Source organism: Ascidia mentula, chromosome 6 (genome assembly GCF_947561715.1).
Source record: "Ascidia mentula chromosome 6, kaAscMent1.1, whole genome shotgun sequence".
Lineage (NCBI taxonomy): Eukaryota > Metazoa > Chordata > Ascidiacea > Phlebobranchia > Ascidiidae > Ascidia > Ascidia mentula.
Window position 1 is genome coordinate 15773721 of NC_138571.1, and position 19019 is coordinate 15792739.

General features: G+C 37.2%; 6 protein-coding genes across 7 annotated transcripts in view; 3 read left to right on the forward strand and 3 right to left on the reverse strand.

The window, feature by feature from the left end:
- Positions 1–19019, forward strand: part of LOC145906084 (HUWE1-associated protein modifying stress responses 1-like) — a 64905-nt gene that overhangs the window by 22195 nt on the left and 23691 nt on the right. The gene's annotated exons all lie outside the window — the stretch shown is intronic.
- LOC145905526 (E3 ubiquitin-protein ligase Mdm2-like) lies at positions 94–5270 on the reverse strand. 2 transcript variants are annotated; one of them, XM_082992754.1, is made up of 9 exons: positions 5086–5270; positions 4840–4929; positions 4479–4612; positions 4154–4235; positions 3816–3911; positions 2691–2822; positions 1765–1851; positions 1264–1302; positions 94–800 (listed from the first exon to the last, which is right to left on the reverse strand). In XM_082992754.1, exons 1-9 carry the CDS (start codon positions 5086–5088, stop codon positions 189–191), a joined length of 1275 nt encoding a protein of 424 aa, XP_082848880.1. In that variant the 5' UTR covers positions 5089–5270; the 3' UTR covers positions 94–188. The 2 variants fall into 2 exon arrangements, with proteins under 2 accessions (XP_082848880.1, XP_082848881.1); XM_082992755.1 differs by lacking the exon at positions 1264–1302 and having other exon boundaries at positions 97–800.
- LOC145906686 (solute carrier family 66 member 2-like) lies at positions 6246–8973 on the forward strand. Its single transcript, XM_082994136.1, has 4 exons — positions 6246–6523; positions 6668–6801; positions 7174–7390; positions 7738–8973. Exons 1-4 carry the CDS (start codon positions 6297–6299, stop codon positions 7919–7921), a joined length of 762 nt encoding a protein of 253 aa, XP_082850262.1. The 5' UTR covers positions 6246–6296; the 3' UTR covers positions 7922–8973.
- LOC145906685 (uncharacterized) lies at positions 9015–10039 on the reverse strand. The gene has a single exon (XM_082994135.1). It carries the CDS (start codon positions 9917–9919, stop codon positions 9017–9019), a length of 903 nt encoding a protein of 300 aa, XP_082850261.1. The 5' UTR covers positions 9920–10039; the 3' UTR covers positions 9015–9016.
- Positions 9997–10900, reverse strand: LOC145906687 (cytochrome c oxidase assembly factor 7-like). Its single transcript, XM_082994137.1, has one exon. The coding sequence runs from the start codon at positions 10793–10795 to the stop codon at positions 10043–10045; it is 753 nt and encodes a 250-aa protein (XP_082850263.1). The 5' UTR covers positions 10796–10900; the 3' UTR covers positions 9997–10042.
- Positions 11397–18897, forward strand: LOC145907298 (protein disulfide-isomerase 2-like). Its single transcript, XM_082994723.1, has 12 exons — positions 11397–11565; positions 11877–12071; positions 12371–12501; positions 13525–13680; positions 13948–14061; positions 14393–14529; positions 14881–15088; positions 15502–15622; positions 16184–16359; positions 16841–16918; positions 17386–17539; positions 18190–18897. The coding sequence occupies exons 1-12, from the start codon at positions 11397–11399 to the stop codon at positions 18348–18350; spliced, it is 1800 nt and encodes a 599-aa protein (XP_082850849.1). The 3' UTR covers positions 18351–18897.

The following is a 19019-nucleotide window of genomic DNA, read 5'->3' on the forward strand; positions in this document are numbered from 1 at the left end:
AACAAGTTGGTTCTGCGCCTTTCTTCTTTTTTCCACACCAACATGCGCGGGACTGGCGCTCACCTTGCCTTTTTTTGTTTACACTAACCGAAACCCTTTCTATAATACACTTTAAAATAAACCAACTCTGATAAAAAAGAAACAACAAAGCCAAAATGACGTAAGGAAAAGAACATTTTTTATTAAAACTAAAACTGTACAATAAAATTTTTGATTACTAGCATTATGGGCTGTCTGCAGACTGGACAACTTTTTCCTCGTTTCTTCAACTGTTTTGCGCAGCGGAAGCAGCAGAACTGGTGGCTATTGTTGCCATGAATTATAGTGGCGTCATTCGGGTTATTGCGGCATATATTGCACGGACCTGGAAAACTTGTGTCGCTCCAACTACTGTGCGTGGAACCACTAGAAGAACTGCCAACCTTTGACGAACTGGAGTCCGTCAGACTGTCGTCCAAATGTGGTTTCTTACCACATTGTTCATAGTCGCTAGGCGGCAATTTGTGTTTGGTTTCAAAAGTCGGCAATACGGGAGTTATTTCACTCATTTCGCTGGAAGTCCTTGGTAACGTTAAACCGACCGATATCTTCGAGGTTTGGCTGCAATCTGGTACATCCAAACTGGCAGTTCTGTGTAAAACTGGTTTGTCTTGCGATGGCGTAGGGTCCGTAAGGCTGCGTTCCAGATCTTGCTGAATTTTGCTCTCTGTCACCCAGCCTGGTCTCAGCTTCCAGCAACGCCGACAAAAGCCCACTGTTGGAGGATTTCTAGTGTTGCACTCTTGGCAGCTCCAGTGTTCCTGTAGTTACAAAAGTGTTACATTCAAATTAACAATTGGGAAGACAGCATTGCTATGCAACACACCAATCCCAAGCTAAAAAGGTCATTTAAACTTAAGTTTGAATATATATGTATATTCATAAAGTGATTGCTTAAAAAGAATTAGTTGAATCAATACTGCATTTTTTCAAAAGAAAGTTAAACCTCTTAACAATGTTTTCAGATACTAATTACATGTTTCACCCTATTGGTTGTGTGCTGAACTGATAGTTTCAATTACTTTAAATAATTATAGAACCACACATGGCACAAAAGACTGAAATATAAAATCAAACTCCCATTTCCAGGATGTCAAAATCAGTTTCATGCAAAGCTCCAATCTTTTCAGGCAAAGTCGAATTATTTTGAATAAAATACTAAGTCAAACAACCAGTGTAAAGCACTTAAAATAAGATAAAAATATGGAACAAAATAATGCAGACCTTGTCAATTCTTATGCAGCAGCCAAAACTCTTACAAGGCTACAAAAAAGATTTAATTGTTAAATACAACTTAAATTTGTCTTTCTATTGGTGATTCTTCTAAGAGCTGAACATTAATCATATCCCATGACAGCTTGTTACAAACAAAGGCACAGATACACTGAAGAGGCATGAAAAGAACACTGCATCATAAACAAGGTCGGCAACCCTTGGCTCCGGAGCCACATGTGGCTCTTTCACCTTCTGTTATGATTCCATAGAGGCGGCAAGCTTATTTAGGAAAAAAAACTATTATGTAAATAGATGGAAAATATTCAAAAGTTTTGGTATAGTGATGAAAATGTACAGTGATGTTTTTTCGGTTTTGTAACTCTGAAATGCTTTGGTCTGGTGCAAAAAGTGTATATAATCTGTTGTTTGCATGCTAAAGCCCATATCTGGTTTAAGAGTAATGATGACAACAATGTAATTGTTGTTCCATGTGAATTATCTCAGACTGACCTCAAGGAGGATGTCAGAGTCCATACTGAAATCTGTCGTCGTAGTTTCATCGTCGGAATCATGCTGAAACTGTTCTAGTGGTTCCAACTGAAAAAAAAAAAATGGAAAGTGCATTTTTAGAAACTTTATTAAAACAATAAAGATTTATGCAATGATATTAATAAACTTGGAACTAACTACCTGTATTAAATTTGAGTATTAATCAATATTTCTACACACACAGGTGCTTTAGTTCAGTTAAACCTAATAATTAAAATAACTTTCACTCTAAGCAGGAAAAAGCACAAATAAAATTGCTGCAGCCCAACACAATTAGGTACTGTGAGTGTATTGCTTAAAATAAACAGCAAATATTGCTGACAGGCATCATAATGGAAATGCTAGTATATCATAATGCTAGTCTTTAATTTCTTTGGGATTAATCTTTAGAGCTGGAAAATATGGAACATAAACTAAAAATGTCAACTGCCCAGCAACCTACACAGGAATATGTTACCAGGAAACGAAGAAGTTCTAAGAGTAAAAAGTTAGAAACAAATAGCTCACATCCCTGTGTGAATAACTCTTTCCATAGATCTAATGCCACATATGGGCATGGACTAAAGGGCATGACTTGCCCAGTTTTCAAATGCTTGCAGGTTCGAATCTCGTTGGCTGCATTCCTTTGCACAAAGTTGTACATATAGTTATAATAACAGCAATGAGAAAGCAACAACTTATATCATGCTTCCCAGTTAATAACTGTCATCACATAGCCCAACTTGATTACTATAGTTTAATTAGTAAAATATATTGACTTTCTATGCAGATTTTTCTTACTTTTGAATATGATGCAATAGTATATCACAAGAAAAACTAGGCCTAGAAAACCCATCGAAAGTACTACCATTTTACTTTCTAAGACCTTTTTTAATAGATAGTCTTACATTTGGAGCTTCTTCGTCATCGGAAAGAGGAACTGTAGCATCAGAATCTGACTCACTGTCCACGGGTTCATATTCGACGACCTCTTCCTCACTGTCGTATACGCTGTCGTGGACGCCAATCGTTTCTTTTTCCTGCGAAGAATTTTTTTTACCCCATTATAAAGTTTTTATCCAAATCAAAATAATAGGACAAACAATGTCATCCAATTGTTTTAACCCTGTTGAAAAAAGGGTGATAAATAAAATGAGTTTTCCAGTTCCAGGTGCTACAAGTTTGATTTAATCTGTATTGTTCTAGATGTGGTGAATTCTGCAATACTACGGTTCCCTAACATTCATGTTTTAGTAATAAGTTGCTGTGTTGGAACAATGCAAAAGTAACAGCATTCCAACAAACCTTCAATTGATTTTCTAATTTGTATAAACAACATTACACAAACAAACAGCAAAAACGTAGAGAGCACTACATAGTGTTCGACTTCTGTTGCTTTTAATTCTCTTTATGGCTTACAGTATGGCAGACAAACAACATTGTTTGGTGTTTTATAGTATTGATATTGCCTATAATATCACCACTTTGGTGCATTTTTTTCTGAAATGGCTTTGGAGTCAACAGGTTTAGCAAAACATCAAAAACGGTGTTTATTTTCTCACCAAAAGAACTAAGACATCCATAATTCATCACATGTCTCAGTTTAGGTTTTAAATTCTTTCTTTTTATGTCAAAAAATACACTTATACTTTGCAACATAAATTCTTCCCTTTTTTCATTATGACATCATTGTTGCATATTAATGAACAATTTTTCATCAAAAATATGCAATGTGCTTTACTTGTTACATGTGCTATCAAGACAAACATTTGTCTTATCTTATCGCCTCATCTGTTCTTCTGGATCTGTAGTGTCATTGACTGACAAAAGTTTTGTCTGAAATATTTGTCAAGGTTGAATATTGGGCAAAAACCTGTCATGTTAGTTTGTATACAAAGCAAGCTTAAGGAGACACTCAATTTTCTTTGAAATTCCCAATTATATTGATAAAAAGCTGGTCTTTTTGCCATTACAACCCGTACAAAGATGACTAATGTTTACTGTCACAAATATCAAAACGATTAAGAACTAACAGTGTAACTGCCAACTTCAGTTGCATCGTCCCCTTCTGTTTGACGCCGACTTCTTGAGACAAAATACCACCATGGCAAGTCTGAACTTGGTTCACCCTGAAATAATTAAAACCACATTAAAAATCAAATTTCCCTAAAAATTGCCAACTGGTCCGAGAATATCATATGTAATAATTTTAAAACAACCAAGTTATTTGGCAAATTACAAAGTTGTAAAATTGCCGCAGGGGAAATAAATTATAAAACAAAAATTACATTGCCACTTTTTTTTTAACAGGATATAAAAGTTAAAGACAAAAATTATCTTAAAAAAGGAAAATATTTAGGCAAATGCTTACTTGATCTTGCACCAAAGTTTTGGAGGAAACTTCTTTTTTTGTTGCTGGGATTAAACAAGGAAATACAAGCTTCCACAAATTTCTAAATGAATTAAATTAGAATTAACAAGTATAAATCGATAATGAACTGTGCCTAAACGTTATGAATAAAGGAAAAAATGACGAATTTAATACAAAGTTAAGTAACTGTAATGCAAGGAAACATGGATAAATTGACAGGGCACCATATCTCTAACAGTATTCATACAAAACTGTCTGATCCTTTAACAGGAACACTGTTAAATTAATACACACAGACACAGAAACTAGGTTTTAGTCTGCTTACTCAAAATCGCTGACGACAAACTGCTCTACTTGCAAAACTTCACCAAGCAGGTCTGACTCGCATGATATTAGTCGTTGATTGTTGGGGTTATACAGTTCCTTTTGTTCAATGTATTTTCCAAGAAAGTATACAACCTGCATATAAATATCGTTATACGAAATAATTCCAGTTCATTTTAACTGTATACACTACGGTCTACAGCTCTCAAAGATTATTATGGCTCTTGAAGTACTGTAATACGAAACAATCCCATTGCTTTTCAACTTAAACTATTGGATTAACAAAACCATATATTTTCTTGATTTGCTTAGTACACAACTACACATTTGGCAACATATAAAAAAAATCAAATAAAAATAACCTGTTTCGCTGTGAAAAGTTGACCTTGCGCACCACCCATCTGTAAAATTGCTAGAAGCTTGGGTTTTGTCTGAAAATACTGTTGGGTTGTCTGCAAAAAAAATAATTAACATTTCAAGTGTAGAACTGCAGGGCAAAGATAAATTGTATTTTTTCAAGTTTTAAAGATAAAAATATTTTCAACGATATTTTAAGCAACAACAACAACAAACATAGTAACCTTATAGATTCCAAGTTTATAACTTACCATGATTTTACCGTCGAAGGTTAAAGATTCACACCAGCAGGGGAATCCCGGAAAGTTTTTACAATTGAAGTCCCGATGAGTCCTTGGTTGTGCACACGTTGAAAACACAACTGCCTACACAGCTACACCAAATCTAATAATGGATACCATACAATAAATCATTGTCGGTCTAATATATGAGTGACTTTTTTCCTGTGGAGCAACAGCATATGTTACGCCATCGAGAAGACATTCTGCAAAAATTGCGCAGATGAATCAAACCAGACAAGTCCGGGCAAGCCTGCCTCCATTTCGAGCGAGCTAATAATGTTCACTTCAACCGATGCTCCGCTTATTGCCAATCATTAAGTATGCGTTTCAATCGTTATGACCGACGAGGAGGGCTTGCCTGGACCAGTTTTCTCCCCATGCTTTTGTTCTTGTTCCCGCGGAATGGAAGCAAATATAATCAAAAGCCTTCTGTAAATACTCGCCTTTACTGCGTATGTGTTTAAAAAAAATCAAACAGGAAGTCATGGGAGAAAAGGGGCTCCGTAAAATTTAACAGGTATGAAAATCATTATGTTTTATCGGTTATTTTTTTACTTTTGAAACCCCATTGATATTTGGGTTATCGTGCGATGTTCTTGTTTAGAAACTTGAATCCACTTTGCAGTCGTTTTATTGTTGACCATTTTGCTTTTATGCACACTCCTCATTAATGCACCTTAACATCACCAGCATCGAATTCACTATTCACTACGCAACAGAAAGTTGTTAAATGGGTACAAACTAAAATAAAAAAGCATAACGTTGTTAGTTTCCGTCTGTTTGCTTTAAAACCATCCATTCTTTTGCCCACGTGGTAGCTCTTGTTTACGTTGTGACGTAACAACTATCAAAGGACAGCTGACATCGATGCGCCTCAATGATTACAGGCCAATTACCAAACGTATTTTTACCACAGGCACTGGGACGAAGTCTTTGTTTGTACACCAGATAACTGTTATATAACAGATATAGTCAAAACAGAATAAGACATTGGATTTGGAAAAAAAAAACTTTATGCAAAAACTTGCGAACTAAATGTTTTTGACTCAATAAAATGCATTACTCTTTACATTTAGTTCAATTTCAGTTGATGTAAATACGCTAATTTAAATTTTTTCCTTGTCAGTTTAGAAACTTATTTTGTTGAACTCTTTGCTAGTGAACTATAGTTCTGCTGACTTATGCGTCTGCAGAATGTTCTGATGGATGCATCACTCAGCCATTGGAGTGTTACTGCATTAATTCAAGCCCTGGTAAAATGGATATCTTCTGGTGCTATGGTGATCGGTGGTGTGGTACCGTACATACCACAGTACAGGGACATAAAACGTTCAGAGAATTCTGAGGGTTTTTCAACATACGTGTGTCTTGTGCTTCTGGTGGCAAATCTTTTGAGAATTATGTTTTGGTGAGAAAAATATGATAAGGTTGCATCAGATTCTTAATATGTAACTTTAAACTGATAGTGTAATAACCCCCTTGTGATTTTAATGCCATTGAACTTTGCACGTCTTCAATATTGCAAAACAGCTAAAAACTTTGATCTCTATAGGTTCGGTCGCCACTTTGAGTTGCCTCTGCTACTACAAAGCATTGTCATGATTTTTACAATGATGGGCATGTTGAACTTATGTGTTCGTGTGCAGAACATACACGACTTGACATCAAGAAGAAAAGCATTTATTGGTAAATATCATGTTGTATTTCTGTATTAATTAGCTTTATTATTCATAAATACTACATATTAATTGGAAGATTTGCCTTTATAGGTGAAGGACAATAAACTATTAAGTGAGGTCTAGGACAAACTTTATGACTAACAACAGAGTAACCCAAACAGTTCGTTTACTGCCAATATAATACTTTGTTGCCAGATAAAATGTAACAGCGTTAAACTACAAGTCGTATAAAGTTATCAACTTGCATACTTTCAGAAATACATTTATAAAATGATAAATTTGTAGAATAAACATGATTTACGAATGTTCGGGTTATTCAGTTGGTAAAATCTACAGGTATATGAACAAAGCAAAATAATGTCAATTGTATTTACTCCAGATTTTGAACTTCGAACATTTTGGAAGTGGAACAGATTTTCTGATTATGTACAAGCTGTTCTTTTATTTATGGCATGTGGAAGCTACCTCACCTATGTATTGATCGACTCTGTAGTCTACATTGAAACAATTGGTTTTCTTGCAGTTTTCATTGAAGCAATGCTTGGTGCCCCACAGTTTTACAGAAATTTTCAAAATCGTTCTACAGTTGGGATGAGGTATGCAAAAAAACTTTTGTTGGTAATTAAAGAATTATAATGTTTTTGTTGCTGCCAGGCATATTGTAACTTAATAATCTGTTCTTCTGGCATATATAAAACGTAACTTTATTCACCGACGTTTCGCCTGTTATTCAACAAGGCTTCCTTAAGAATTAAAGAATTGTTTGAAATTTGGGAAGTTTTAATCCAAATATCCGCCAGTTAGATTTCTAAATTATGTTGTTTGTTTTTTTTTCAGATTTCCTCCTGAACATTTTATAACTTTTGTCATAAAACAGCACATTATTTAGCTGTATATATTGATCTGTTATGCCTACTTTAATCTGGTCTTTTTATTTTCCCAGTGTGCAGATGGTGTTAATGTGGACCAGTGGAGACATATTCAAAACTGGTTACTTCATAGCTAATCAAGCGCCAAAGCAGTTCTGGATCTGTGGCATAATGCAAGTTTGTTTAGACCTGGCAATTTTGTTTCAAGTATGGTACTACAGATCATATCCGCAAGCTGTACGAAAAACAGCTCTGTAGGATTGTGAATTCTGCTTTTAAAACAAGGCTTGTTCACTTTGGACTTAATTAGTGAAATTTTGTGATAAAATTTACCTGTTTGAATTGGAACCTACTTCAAAAATGAATGATTTAAACAATACCTTTTTTTTAAACAATATTTTAAAAGGTTTTTTGTATCTCCCTCAAATGCTCCAAAAATGTTTTGCAACCATTTAGCTCATGTTTTTTAAAACTATGCACCATTGCAACAATAAGCATAGTAGCCAGGTAGATACATTTTGCCCTGTTTTCTGTATCAATGAGGTAGTAGTCGTAGTAATAGAGCACTATTTTCTGTGTGTAATATTTTTGATTTGTTGAACCCTTGCAATGCATTTATTTTTTGGTGTGATGGGTATGTTCAAGTGATAAGTGACCTTGACCTTTAAATGAATTATGCGAGAATGGCCACCACTGGTTGCTAAACGCGTGCAATCATGTATGTGCATTGCAATCCCATGCATTCGCAAACTGTAGCATTTGTACTTCGTATGCAGACCGACACCCCAAAATAGCCTCAACACAACGCTGCGAAACATCTACTTTTACAGTTTAATCACACTTTTAATCAAGATTTTTGAACATTTTTGTGATGTAATGCTACCTATCTTGTTACTAAGCACACGATTTTGAATCCATTTCAGCAAGTCTCTTTTAAAACTGCAGATTAACATTTCCTGCTGTTCATCTCATTCCTTGTTGACTTTGTTGCTTTTAACTATGACCTTGTAGTGCAGTTTGTTGTGCCTATTTTCTTTGTGCCCCCGAAAATGGGCAGTTTTATCTCATACGTGCCTTTTTGTTTATTTTTGAATTTGAATGAAATAACCATGAAATTACATGCGATACAAAATCTGTTTTGCTGTTTGTGGAATTCTTCTCCATAATTTGCAGAAAAATGTTGAACAGTGAAAGTGGTAAAATTTCCAGTTACAAACTTGTGAGTTTTTTGCTGGAATCATACAAAAAAAGAAGTAAAAAAATTCACCTTTATCACTTACCTTTAGGAAAAGTTTACTCTTACTTGAAAGCTTAACACAATTTAATATAGGTCAATAAAAGGAACATAGTATATCAGGTGACGAGTGTCGAATCTTCATCCATTTTTTCATCATCGTCTTCTTCAACTTTAGGCACATGTCCTTGGTGTAGATTGACCAAGGCAGCCGAGATCTTGACCAACAAGTTCATATGTCTAAACTCACTGACATCTCCAGCAAAAATCGCAAAGGATCGTAGTTTTTCTATGGTGTCTTCAATGACACCCTTTGCTGCTTTTAGTGATGTTATTGCTGAGGGTATTTTTGAAATCATCATAAATCTTAATCCCTCTGGTGATTTCACAACCTTGTAGATCACGTCACTTTGTGCCAACACCAGACGGTCACCTGGATGCAAATTTGACAAGAAGTGCTTGTCGCTTAGTAGCTTCTCAGTGACTGAAGGTGTTACTTGCGTCACATGGCAAACTGTCCCATCTTCAGTTAGCAAAACACCAACTTGTACCATATAGCGCACATTAAAACAGTACAGAATGTAGTTTGTTCTTTGTTTGTTAAGTGGCCAAATAAAGAGTCTAGATAGAGTTTGTTCAAGCTGTGGCAGCCAGTGGGATAGCACATCGCCAACATTGATGCCATGAAACAGCTGCTTGAGGTAACAGTCTGGCACATACAGTTTGACCTTCATTAGTGTCAGGAATAATTGATTGGCCGGTGACATTCTTATTTTCGAAGGTGGGTCCTCTGTGAGACTTTGCACTAGTGAGGCGAATATCGCATATGAGCTGGCGCCTGTCATATAGTCAAGTGTTTCATCATCTTTGGCAAACTGCTTGTGACCCCAGCGATTCAACTGGATGAGACGGTGTAGTTTCACACTTTCTTTTTTCAGTTGCATCATTTGCTTAAACAAGAATTCATTTTGCTTCTGTAGCATTGACACCACATCGTTGCTCAGCTCCAAGTTTGAGCACATGTTTTAAAAATTCATTGATAATGTAATGACTAGAAAAAAAGCACAAAATTTGTTAAGGTGTAAATGTAAAAGTTGTCTAAAATGCATTTTTATTTAAAATAATGACCCAACAATGAACAAACATCATTTTTCTCCAAATTCTAATGCCACATTCCCTTCATACATTTCTCTAGATTTGTTTGAAAACTCAGCTGCCTTTTCATTGCTCTGAGGTACCCCATCACCTCTTTTGTACATTATCGATAAATTATGACAAGCCCTTGCATCACCAAGGTCACAAGCCTTTTCGGCATAACTTGCTGCCAATTTTAAGTTTGTGTTCACGCCCAGTTTGAAAGCATCCATGTAAAACATACTCAACAAACTGCACCCTACCTTATCATTCAGTTTACAAGCCCTAGTAAATGCATTTAGAACAATATCATTAACAGGCTTTAGTTTTGTGCCTGTACTGGTTTCTAGTACATTGACATATTCTTTTCGGTTTTCAGTATCTTGTGCCAACAGCATGGCCATATTGCAGCAGGCTGCAGCGATGGTGTCGTTTTTGCCGTGATCTGTGTAGTTTTGCTGCGAACATGCAACATTGTATTTTTTAAACGCCTCCAAATAACTTTTCTTTAATCCTCCCTTGCCGATCATATGATACTGTCCAGCTTTGTAGCAACATGGAGCATTAGAAAACCTTTCGCAGCAACTTGTATACAAAGCACCAGCTTCTTTGAACTGTTTTCTCACGGTTTCCTTAAACTGGCCCAAGCGGAAGCAACTGTCTTGGTTATTTTCCTTGTGACATCCGAACATGAACTCGATCTCCGTGTTATTGAGATATTCCTCCACCTCCTCTGCATTTGTGAAATCCACTAAGCCCGCCATATGAATTGCCTAGGCAACAGGACGTTTACTTTGCAATGTCCAACAAATGCGGTCACCGTGCATCCATTTCTTCAGAAAATGTTCAATCAAAATATGTTGAACTATCAAAACTGAACTAAATAAACACCGGTGCTTCTTTGGTTTCGGTTAAAGTTATATATCGACACACATGTCAATCATAAACATCACAAAGATCGTAAAAACAAATAATTTTGAATTGTATGTAAGTATGATGCATAAACCTTATGGAGAGTTGTCAATGTACGTTTGAAGTTTTTAATTGGTTATATGGGTGATACACAGAAATATACCAGGAGTGTCTTTAAAACTTGTGCATTCTTTTATAAGAGGGTTTATTGAAAAAGAATAAGAAAACTCGTAAACTCTAAGGAGTTTGGTATAGATCCCCGCATACAGAATGTTGTAATGAGTGGCAACAGATCTAAAACAACTGTTTTTTCAAGCCGATACTCCAAGCGCCCAATGAGAGAAGAACACGCACCGAACCCCGCAGATGCAACACGTGTTTTTAGCCAGCACAAAAGGGATTCCCTGCCTTTCCGCCATGCACATAGTTACAGTAACACGTTACGGAAGCAAGATGTTTAAAACCGGACTCTACTGTTTGGGTCTTTTGTTGTTTGTGTCTTTTGCCGCAGCGGAAAGGAAAGAGGATCAGCATTTTCCAAGAAAAAACGGAGTTCTGATTTTGGACGATCATTGCTTTTTCGCAGCGTTGCTGAAATACAAATTCGTGCTTGTTTTTTACTGTAAGTTGTTTTTAACTCGAAGGTTGTCGTAAAAGTGTTAACTTGTCAGTTTATTTATAATTGGTCAAATCACACAGAAAGAAACTATCTTGTGTATAATTATACAGAGTGTCTTTCTGTATGATTTGTCTGAATATTAGCTGACTTTTTCTGTTGGCAACGGCGGCAATATTAGCTGGATTCTTTTGTTTGTTTATGATTTTAAACAATGGCTTAACAAAGCATTCTTTACTACAGCTCGTCTTCAAATTCTTTTTTTAACAATTGAATTTCAAGGAACACAGCAGATTTTTAACACGGGTATTTCACAGATGACAAAAGCAAGGAAAGTAACAGTGCTGCTGAATTTATCCCCAAAATTGAAGCAAAACTCCTCGCTGAAAACCCCGACGTCCACGTGGCAACGTTGGACGCCGAAAAGCATTCGGAAAGTCTGCGAAAATTCCCTGTGTACGAAATGCCTGCTTTCAGGCTTTTCAAAAACGGCAGAAAGTTTGATTACCACGGTACTATCATATTCTACAGTATAGGCCGTATCAGTCCCTTGTTGTTTGATTGGTATTTTGTAGTGTATTGGCACTTTTTGAGACCCACTATTTAATACTATTTTTGTTTTTTAAAAAAGGTTTTTAAAGAAGGTTTCATCAGACGACATGTTTACATGTTAGGAAAATGGACAAAACATTTTGAAAGTACATTGTTATATTGTACTTGACATGCTCACTTACAGGGGAAAGTTTATAAAGCGGCAAACTGCGGTAAAATGCAGTACATTGGTCTTAAAGTTGATCTGTTTACTCCTCAGGAACAAAGACAGTGGAGCACATTCTTACTTGGATCAATCTGGCTATGAACGTTCCAATTCAAATCAACATCCCAAAAGAATTGGACGACCTGCGGGAAACAACTTGCGTCATAGTTGGCTGTTTTCCCGGGGTAACTAATTATTTGTGTAGATTAGTGCAGTATTTTTCAACCTTTTTGAGCCACGGAACACTACTTTTATCAAAATAATCTTGCGAAACACCAAATTGTTGGAAGTACTTCGGCATTGGTACTTAACCAGCAACAGGCTCGCGCTAATTTACATTCTTATCATTACAAAACGAATCTTATTGTTTCACAACAATGGAACATCCAAACTGGTGATAGTGGATGATTACTGTCATATAAAAAGTGATTTTCGATCCGTGTTCTACAGAACATCAGTCAAACTAATAAATTTCTTGCGGAACACCTGATGAACTTTCACGGAGCACTGGTGTTCCGCGGAACACCGGTTGAAAATCACTGGATTAGTGGTTCTTAACCTATGAGTTAGACAGCGACATTGTGAGGATTCCACGGAGGTCCTTTCTGCTACGTCTTTTAACCTTGTCCTGTAAAACTTTGAAATTGTCGCAGGTATTGCCACATGTAGCTCTTAACGCCAAGTAAAACACGTCCACACGGTAGTCACTTACAAATAGAATGAATCGTAGACAATGACCGTCGAATGCTGTTACAAGTGACTGTATTACGTCACAAGCTCAATTACTGTTTAAGCGTCAACAACACATGTATGCAAAAGATATAGTGCGACTATATATCACTTTCAAATACAAATATTTATCCAACTTTGGTCCAAGTGGAACGGTTTGCTTAGAGTGCTTCTCTATTGCACACTGCAATTCGGTCGCTATAACATATTCTTATTGTTTTTCCTTTTGTTTTTTATGATAATTGTTCCAGGTTCGATTTGGGCTTTGAGGTTTAGAACCACTCCAGTTACACTGCATATGAAAATGCATAGGCTAATGTGACTTACCTGTAAACAACTATATGTATCTATTTGACGACCGAAAAGTCCAAAACCATTACGAGACTTTCAGCATCCAAAATGCAAATGCTTGACGCTTTGCAGCAAATCGATTTAAGAAAAACATTCCTTCCACTTATACAGTCCAACATTTCTCGCAGGGAAAACCCGAGGACGCAATGGTAAACTTCAAAAAAGTTAGTGAATATTTCGTGTACGACCCCAGGATGATGTTGCCCCGTTTCGCTGTGGTTACTTCGGCGAGCATAGCCAGGAGTTTATCCCTCAGCAGCGGTTCGGTGACCGTTTTCAAAAAGGCAAGTTGTATTTTTTCTACCAAACACATCTTTGGTGTGCTCTGTAGTACTTAGAGACTCTTTTACAGTTATCAGTGGTTTGTCTCGCGGGCTTAATAAGTTCTACATATTTTGGTACAAATAAAAAGTAAAATAATCTCCCAAAGTTATACAAGAGAAAAACCCAAGTCATTGGTCGTTACGTTGCTTCTGATATATATATAAATATGTATGTATTCCGCCTACGATCCATCAGTATCACTAAAAAACTCGTTTTTTTTGTTACAGTTCGAGGACGGCGAAAAATCTGTTTACGATGGCGACGCGACGTATTTTGACAAACTGTTGAAGTTTGTGGAAGAAGAAACGACTCCGGTTGTTTTGAAGCATGATCAAGTCGGGGTAAATATTACGCGTGGTTTTCCAAAAACAATGCACCATAAAATTAATCAAATGATTTACCGCGCCATATAATGTTGTAAGTGTTGGAAAGAACAACTTTTGAATTATGGTTTACGATAAAAACTCTGCAGGTAGAATGCAATGCTGTTGTTAATTTACAGCAATTTCTGAGCTTGATTTATTAAAAAGATAATGTTTTAATTAGTGTATATCTTCTGTATTACAAAAAAAACACGCCGACGATTTACGGCGTCCAAATTCTTTATTATTTTTGATGCAATAGAACTTTTTGCACATACATACTGTTTAAACGGAAAATTGATTGCTGCAGTACAACAGTCGCTTGCACGATTCCACCATAGAATATCATCATATTCTCTTTTACTCGAGCAAAGATCGAAACTACAGGCAGACATTCAACAACTTCAAGCAAGCCGCCAAAAAGTATCAACAAAAGGTAGCACTTGTGTGACAGGAAATAGTAAATGTTACAGCGGTTTAAATGAGCTCATTTTTGAAAAGATTTATTTGGAAAGTGCGACTAGATGTTAAAAGAACCTATAACCAAGTCACATATATAAGCAAGTGGAGCCAATAATACGGTTTTTGTGAGCTGCATACAGATGTCCAAAGTGGAAGTTTGGTCGGCAAAGTCGTCTAAGAGTCACACCAAGCTGCACTGATGAGACCTTATAGGTCGAAACAGTGGCCATCTGTTTGCAGCCACATAACTTAACCAAGTTCTGTAAAATGTCATTGCAATTTGTCCTGTTATAGTTATACAGTGTCGATAAACTCAAATACATTATCACAGGACAGCAAGGTCCTCTTCGTTCACGTTGATTCGTCACACGAGAGAATCAGTCAGTACGTTGGTTTCTACCACGTAGACCCGGATAAAGATCTGCCGTGCAACCGTATGACGAAGATCGACAAATACCACTCTCGTTTCGTACCCTCTAAAAAGGACTTTTCCACTGAGGCCTTTGTGAGGTTTACCGATGACGTCATGAACGGCAAAGTGCAGGTGACATCATCATTCGAGATTTAAATGAAAATGGCTTTTAAAACTGCGATTTAATTTTTAATCTGGGTGTTTTGAAAATTAGGAGTTTCTTAAACCATTGTTTCTCAACCTGTGTGTCATCGCCCAATGGTAAACTAAAGCACGGTTTTTGTGTGTCCATGTAAATAATAGATTTGAACACCAAGAATTAGGAAAGATTATCCAAGCTAGCTAACCGTCCCAACCCATCACCTCCCAGTGCGACTGGCTGCTATGACCGTGATTTTCCGTAAGGAAATCGCCTTCACATGTACTCCTGACTAGATAACCTTTATGGTTTTATCGGTGCTCAGGCCACTTTACGCTCGGAGACCTGACAAGGCTATTAAAGTTTTTATTACGGAAATATTCAACCAGGCTTATATTCTCCACAGAGAAACATAAGAAGCGATCCTTCCCCTGCCGACTGGAATAACTACGATGTGAAAATCATCGTCGGTTCGACCTACGACAAATTCATACGCGACGAGAAGCGAGTGGTCTTTATGATTTATTGTGAGTTGTGCTAGTCGTTTGAATCAGAAAAATTGTGAATTTGCAAAATGAAATTGCGAATTTTCTATACAATCCTACTTAAGAACTGTTGTAAGTCTGTAAGTGATATAACTTACATATTTCAATTTTTGGCTTGGTTTGAGTTCTAATAAGATTGAAATATTCAAAAGAGCGTTTAAAAATAAGGTCAAACTTTGTTACCTATAGGTATAAATTAGTCATAAGAAACCCATAAAAAATTTGCTACGGCATGAATTCCCTTGACCTTTATGTAATGGATTTCCAAACAAACTCCGACAACACATATGCAAGCGCGACTACGCACTTTATGTGAGCGTCAATATTGTTACAATTTTGAAATATGTTAGAGTTAGAATATTAGAGTTATAATTTAAAGTAGTATTTTCATTTATTACCAAAGCAGCAGTTGCCTTGTTCACTCCTGACCGTTAACAATCGCACAGGTTTCTATGTTACATAGACTTATATGTAAATTGCATATGTCGACCTGTTATGGTGACGGTGCTTTAGCATATACCTAATGGCCTCGAATACTTGCAGACGTTCTCGACAACGATGCATGTTCAACCGCCTTGGGTGTCTTCAATCAACTCGCCAGAGAAATGAGATCGAATCAGACGTTGCTGTTTGGAAAGATGGACGTTGCAACAAACGACGGAGAAATCGACGTTCACGTTACTTATCCCACCTTCAAGTTGTTCAGGACAAACGGAGAGGTGTGAATGGATGTGATTTTGTAGCAAATTAAAGCTGAGTTGCAGTGTATATACTAATTTTTCATCTCGAAAAGAGAATAATTTTGTTTGATGTAACGTAGTTCTGTTCCGCGGTGTCCCGTGAGGAAATCATTTGTATCAGGAAACCTATCTTAGTTTTCCTCATTACAGCCGGCATCCTTGACATATTCAACCGATTTGACAAAAATCGGGCCCCGCGAATCTATAAAAAGCTGTGTAGTTACCATAGAAACCAAAATACGTCACAGTTTGCTTACGTAATTTAAGTACAGTTGTACCTGAAAATTTTCGGCAACCCACGCAAAGCTCTGTTATGACATTAAAAAGGATGCAATTTTACACACACATGCAATGTCAATTCTTTTTTCTCAACTTTTCTTTCAAATTTACTGCCTGCAACCTCCCACGCGCAAACTGCACCTTTGCCTAGCAAAATGTTGAAAATACTGATTTTGTGCAGGTGACGAAGTACCGTGGAGACGTCAACCTCGGGGCAATGAAGGCTTTCATCGAAACGGGGGGAGTCACCCACATGGGGGTAATGTACTGCATGTTATTGTGTTGAATTGCACGTAGGTGAACTACGGGAAGGCAGGGGGATCACTGATAAATATCGGGAAACGTTATTTGATTAGCTTTAGGGTACTTATGAAAGACTATGTAGCAAACATCTTACAAACGGTATAATAGCGGCAATTGCGCAGTTGCTGTATATAAAAGTGTTTCCTTGGACTAAAAAAAATACGTAACTTCGATTCATAAATCAATAGCGGAAATAAAACAGCAAATTGAGACACATTTTTTTTCAAATTTAAAAGTATAAAGATTCCTCTTTGCCTATAGAATCATAGAGAGCTGGTGTATTGTATATATCTCCTCTCTCCTGACTAAACAAAAACAACAGGTATCATTTTTTACACACTTTGCAAAACCTGTTATGGAAACAAAGTAGCGATATTTTTTCTTCACTGCTTTGAAATCATTAAGATTTCCTCTTGCTCATAGAATCCTGACGAACACCACGGAGGTGCGGAATACGACTTCTCGTGGCATGACAAGGCTCATCCAGTCGACGACTGGAGGGATGAGGAAGAGAGGAAGAAGAAATGGGCAGAAGAGGAAAAAGAGTTCCTGGAGAAAGCAGTCGAACACCAAGTTGGTAAGTATGGGGAGATTTTCATCTTAACCAAGGTATCTGGAATATCATTGTCCCCATCGTCTTCTCGGTTTGCTGTAAGTTTCGGGACAATCAGATATGTCATAAAAACATGGTTGTCAAAACAATGTTAAAATTTGAAAGATGACGGCATAGAATTTCGACAACCCCTCCCCAAAAAACAAGCATCATAATGAGGCAACACAAATCGTACAAAAGTCCCTCTAAGAAATGAGTAATCGTAAGTTTCCAATCAATCCATGGCTTTAGAACATCTCGACTTATTGCAACGAAAACTGCTTGAACTGTTGCATTTCATTAAGTTGCAGACAATAGTGCGCACTGTTTTTGTCTGTAAAGGTGTTATCAGCGACTGGTGACAGTGCTGCGGCATGTCGCACTTAACCACATTTTTAGCGTATGTATGAATTGTTAGCTATCTGCACTTTTGTAACAGGTGTACTTATACTGTGTAGACGTTTTAACCAACTGTGTTCATATCTTAATGTAGTGTCACTATTAATGGACTAGGTATGTCTGGTTAGAACTACTAAAGGAAAAACAAGCCTTGGTCACTGAGAGTTCATAATCTGTAGTTACGCAACGCTATAAAGCCGCAGTCAAAAGAACCAACGTGCAACTTTTATTTGCAGGCGAGGAGCCACACGACAATCCCAAATACAAAGAAGAACATCCGTTGCATCATCTGGACCCGGACGAAAGAGATCCAGAACATATGGATCCAAAGAAGCACGCCGACTTCGAGAATCACCCATATCAAGATGAGGTGGTGGAGCACCATCACGAACTCTAAGGGTCCTCCACTTCAGGAGAAGAAATCCGTGTCTTTTTTGCATCCGGCTCCTTCGCAGCGTCAATTTTCTTGGTTATCGCCTGTCCGCACGCCTTTTGCATCGCCGCAACCGCTTTTCTCAAATCCCCAACACTTGCGCCATCGACCGGCACCTCGAATTCTTCACTTTCGCCGTCCGGTGTCGCTAGAGTACCCCGTATCACTTTACAATCCATAACACTTTCGCCCTATTTTCTACGGCCTGGTTAAAACTGCAATAATAAATTTTAATTGGTGTTAATATAGTTCTGTTGTAGTATGACGTCAGCCCCGGCATCGCGACCACCTAGTTTTTTCCAACAACACAAGGACTCAAAAATTTAAAAAAATCTATAGAGCCAGTCTTAGCCAACCAGCAAAAAAGTCACTGTATCTTGGGCGTAAAGATTGCAAACAATCTAAACAAACTCTCATGAAAAAATGTATCTCTGCGTTTGACACCAGGGACGCACTTAAAGCTTCGTCCGGCGTTGATTTTCACAGAGAACAAACACTTTTTGCGCGGACTTCGAGACCCGACGTTCCAAAGCAAAAGAAACGGGGGCTCGAAATCGCGCAGAGATGAAAACATTACCACAATTTCCTCTCAACAAAAGGCATTCGTTTCTCGTTTGTGGTACTTTTGTATTT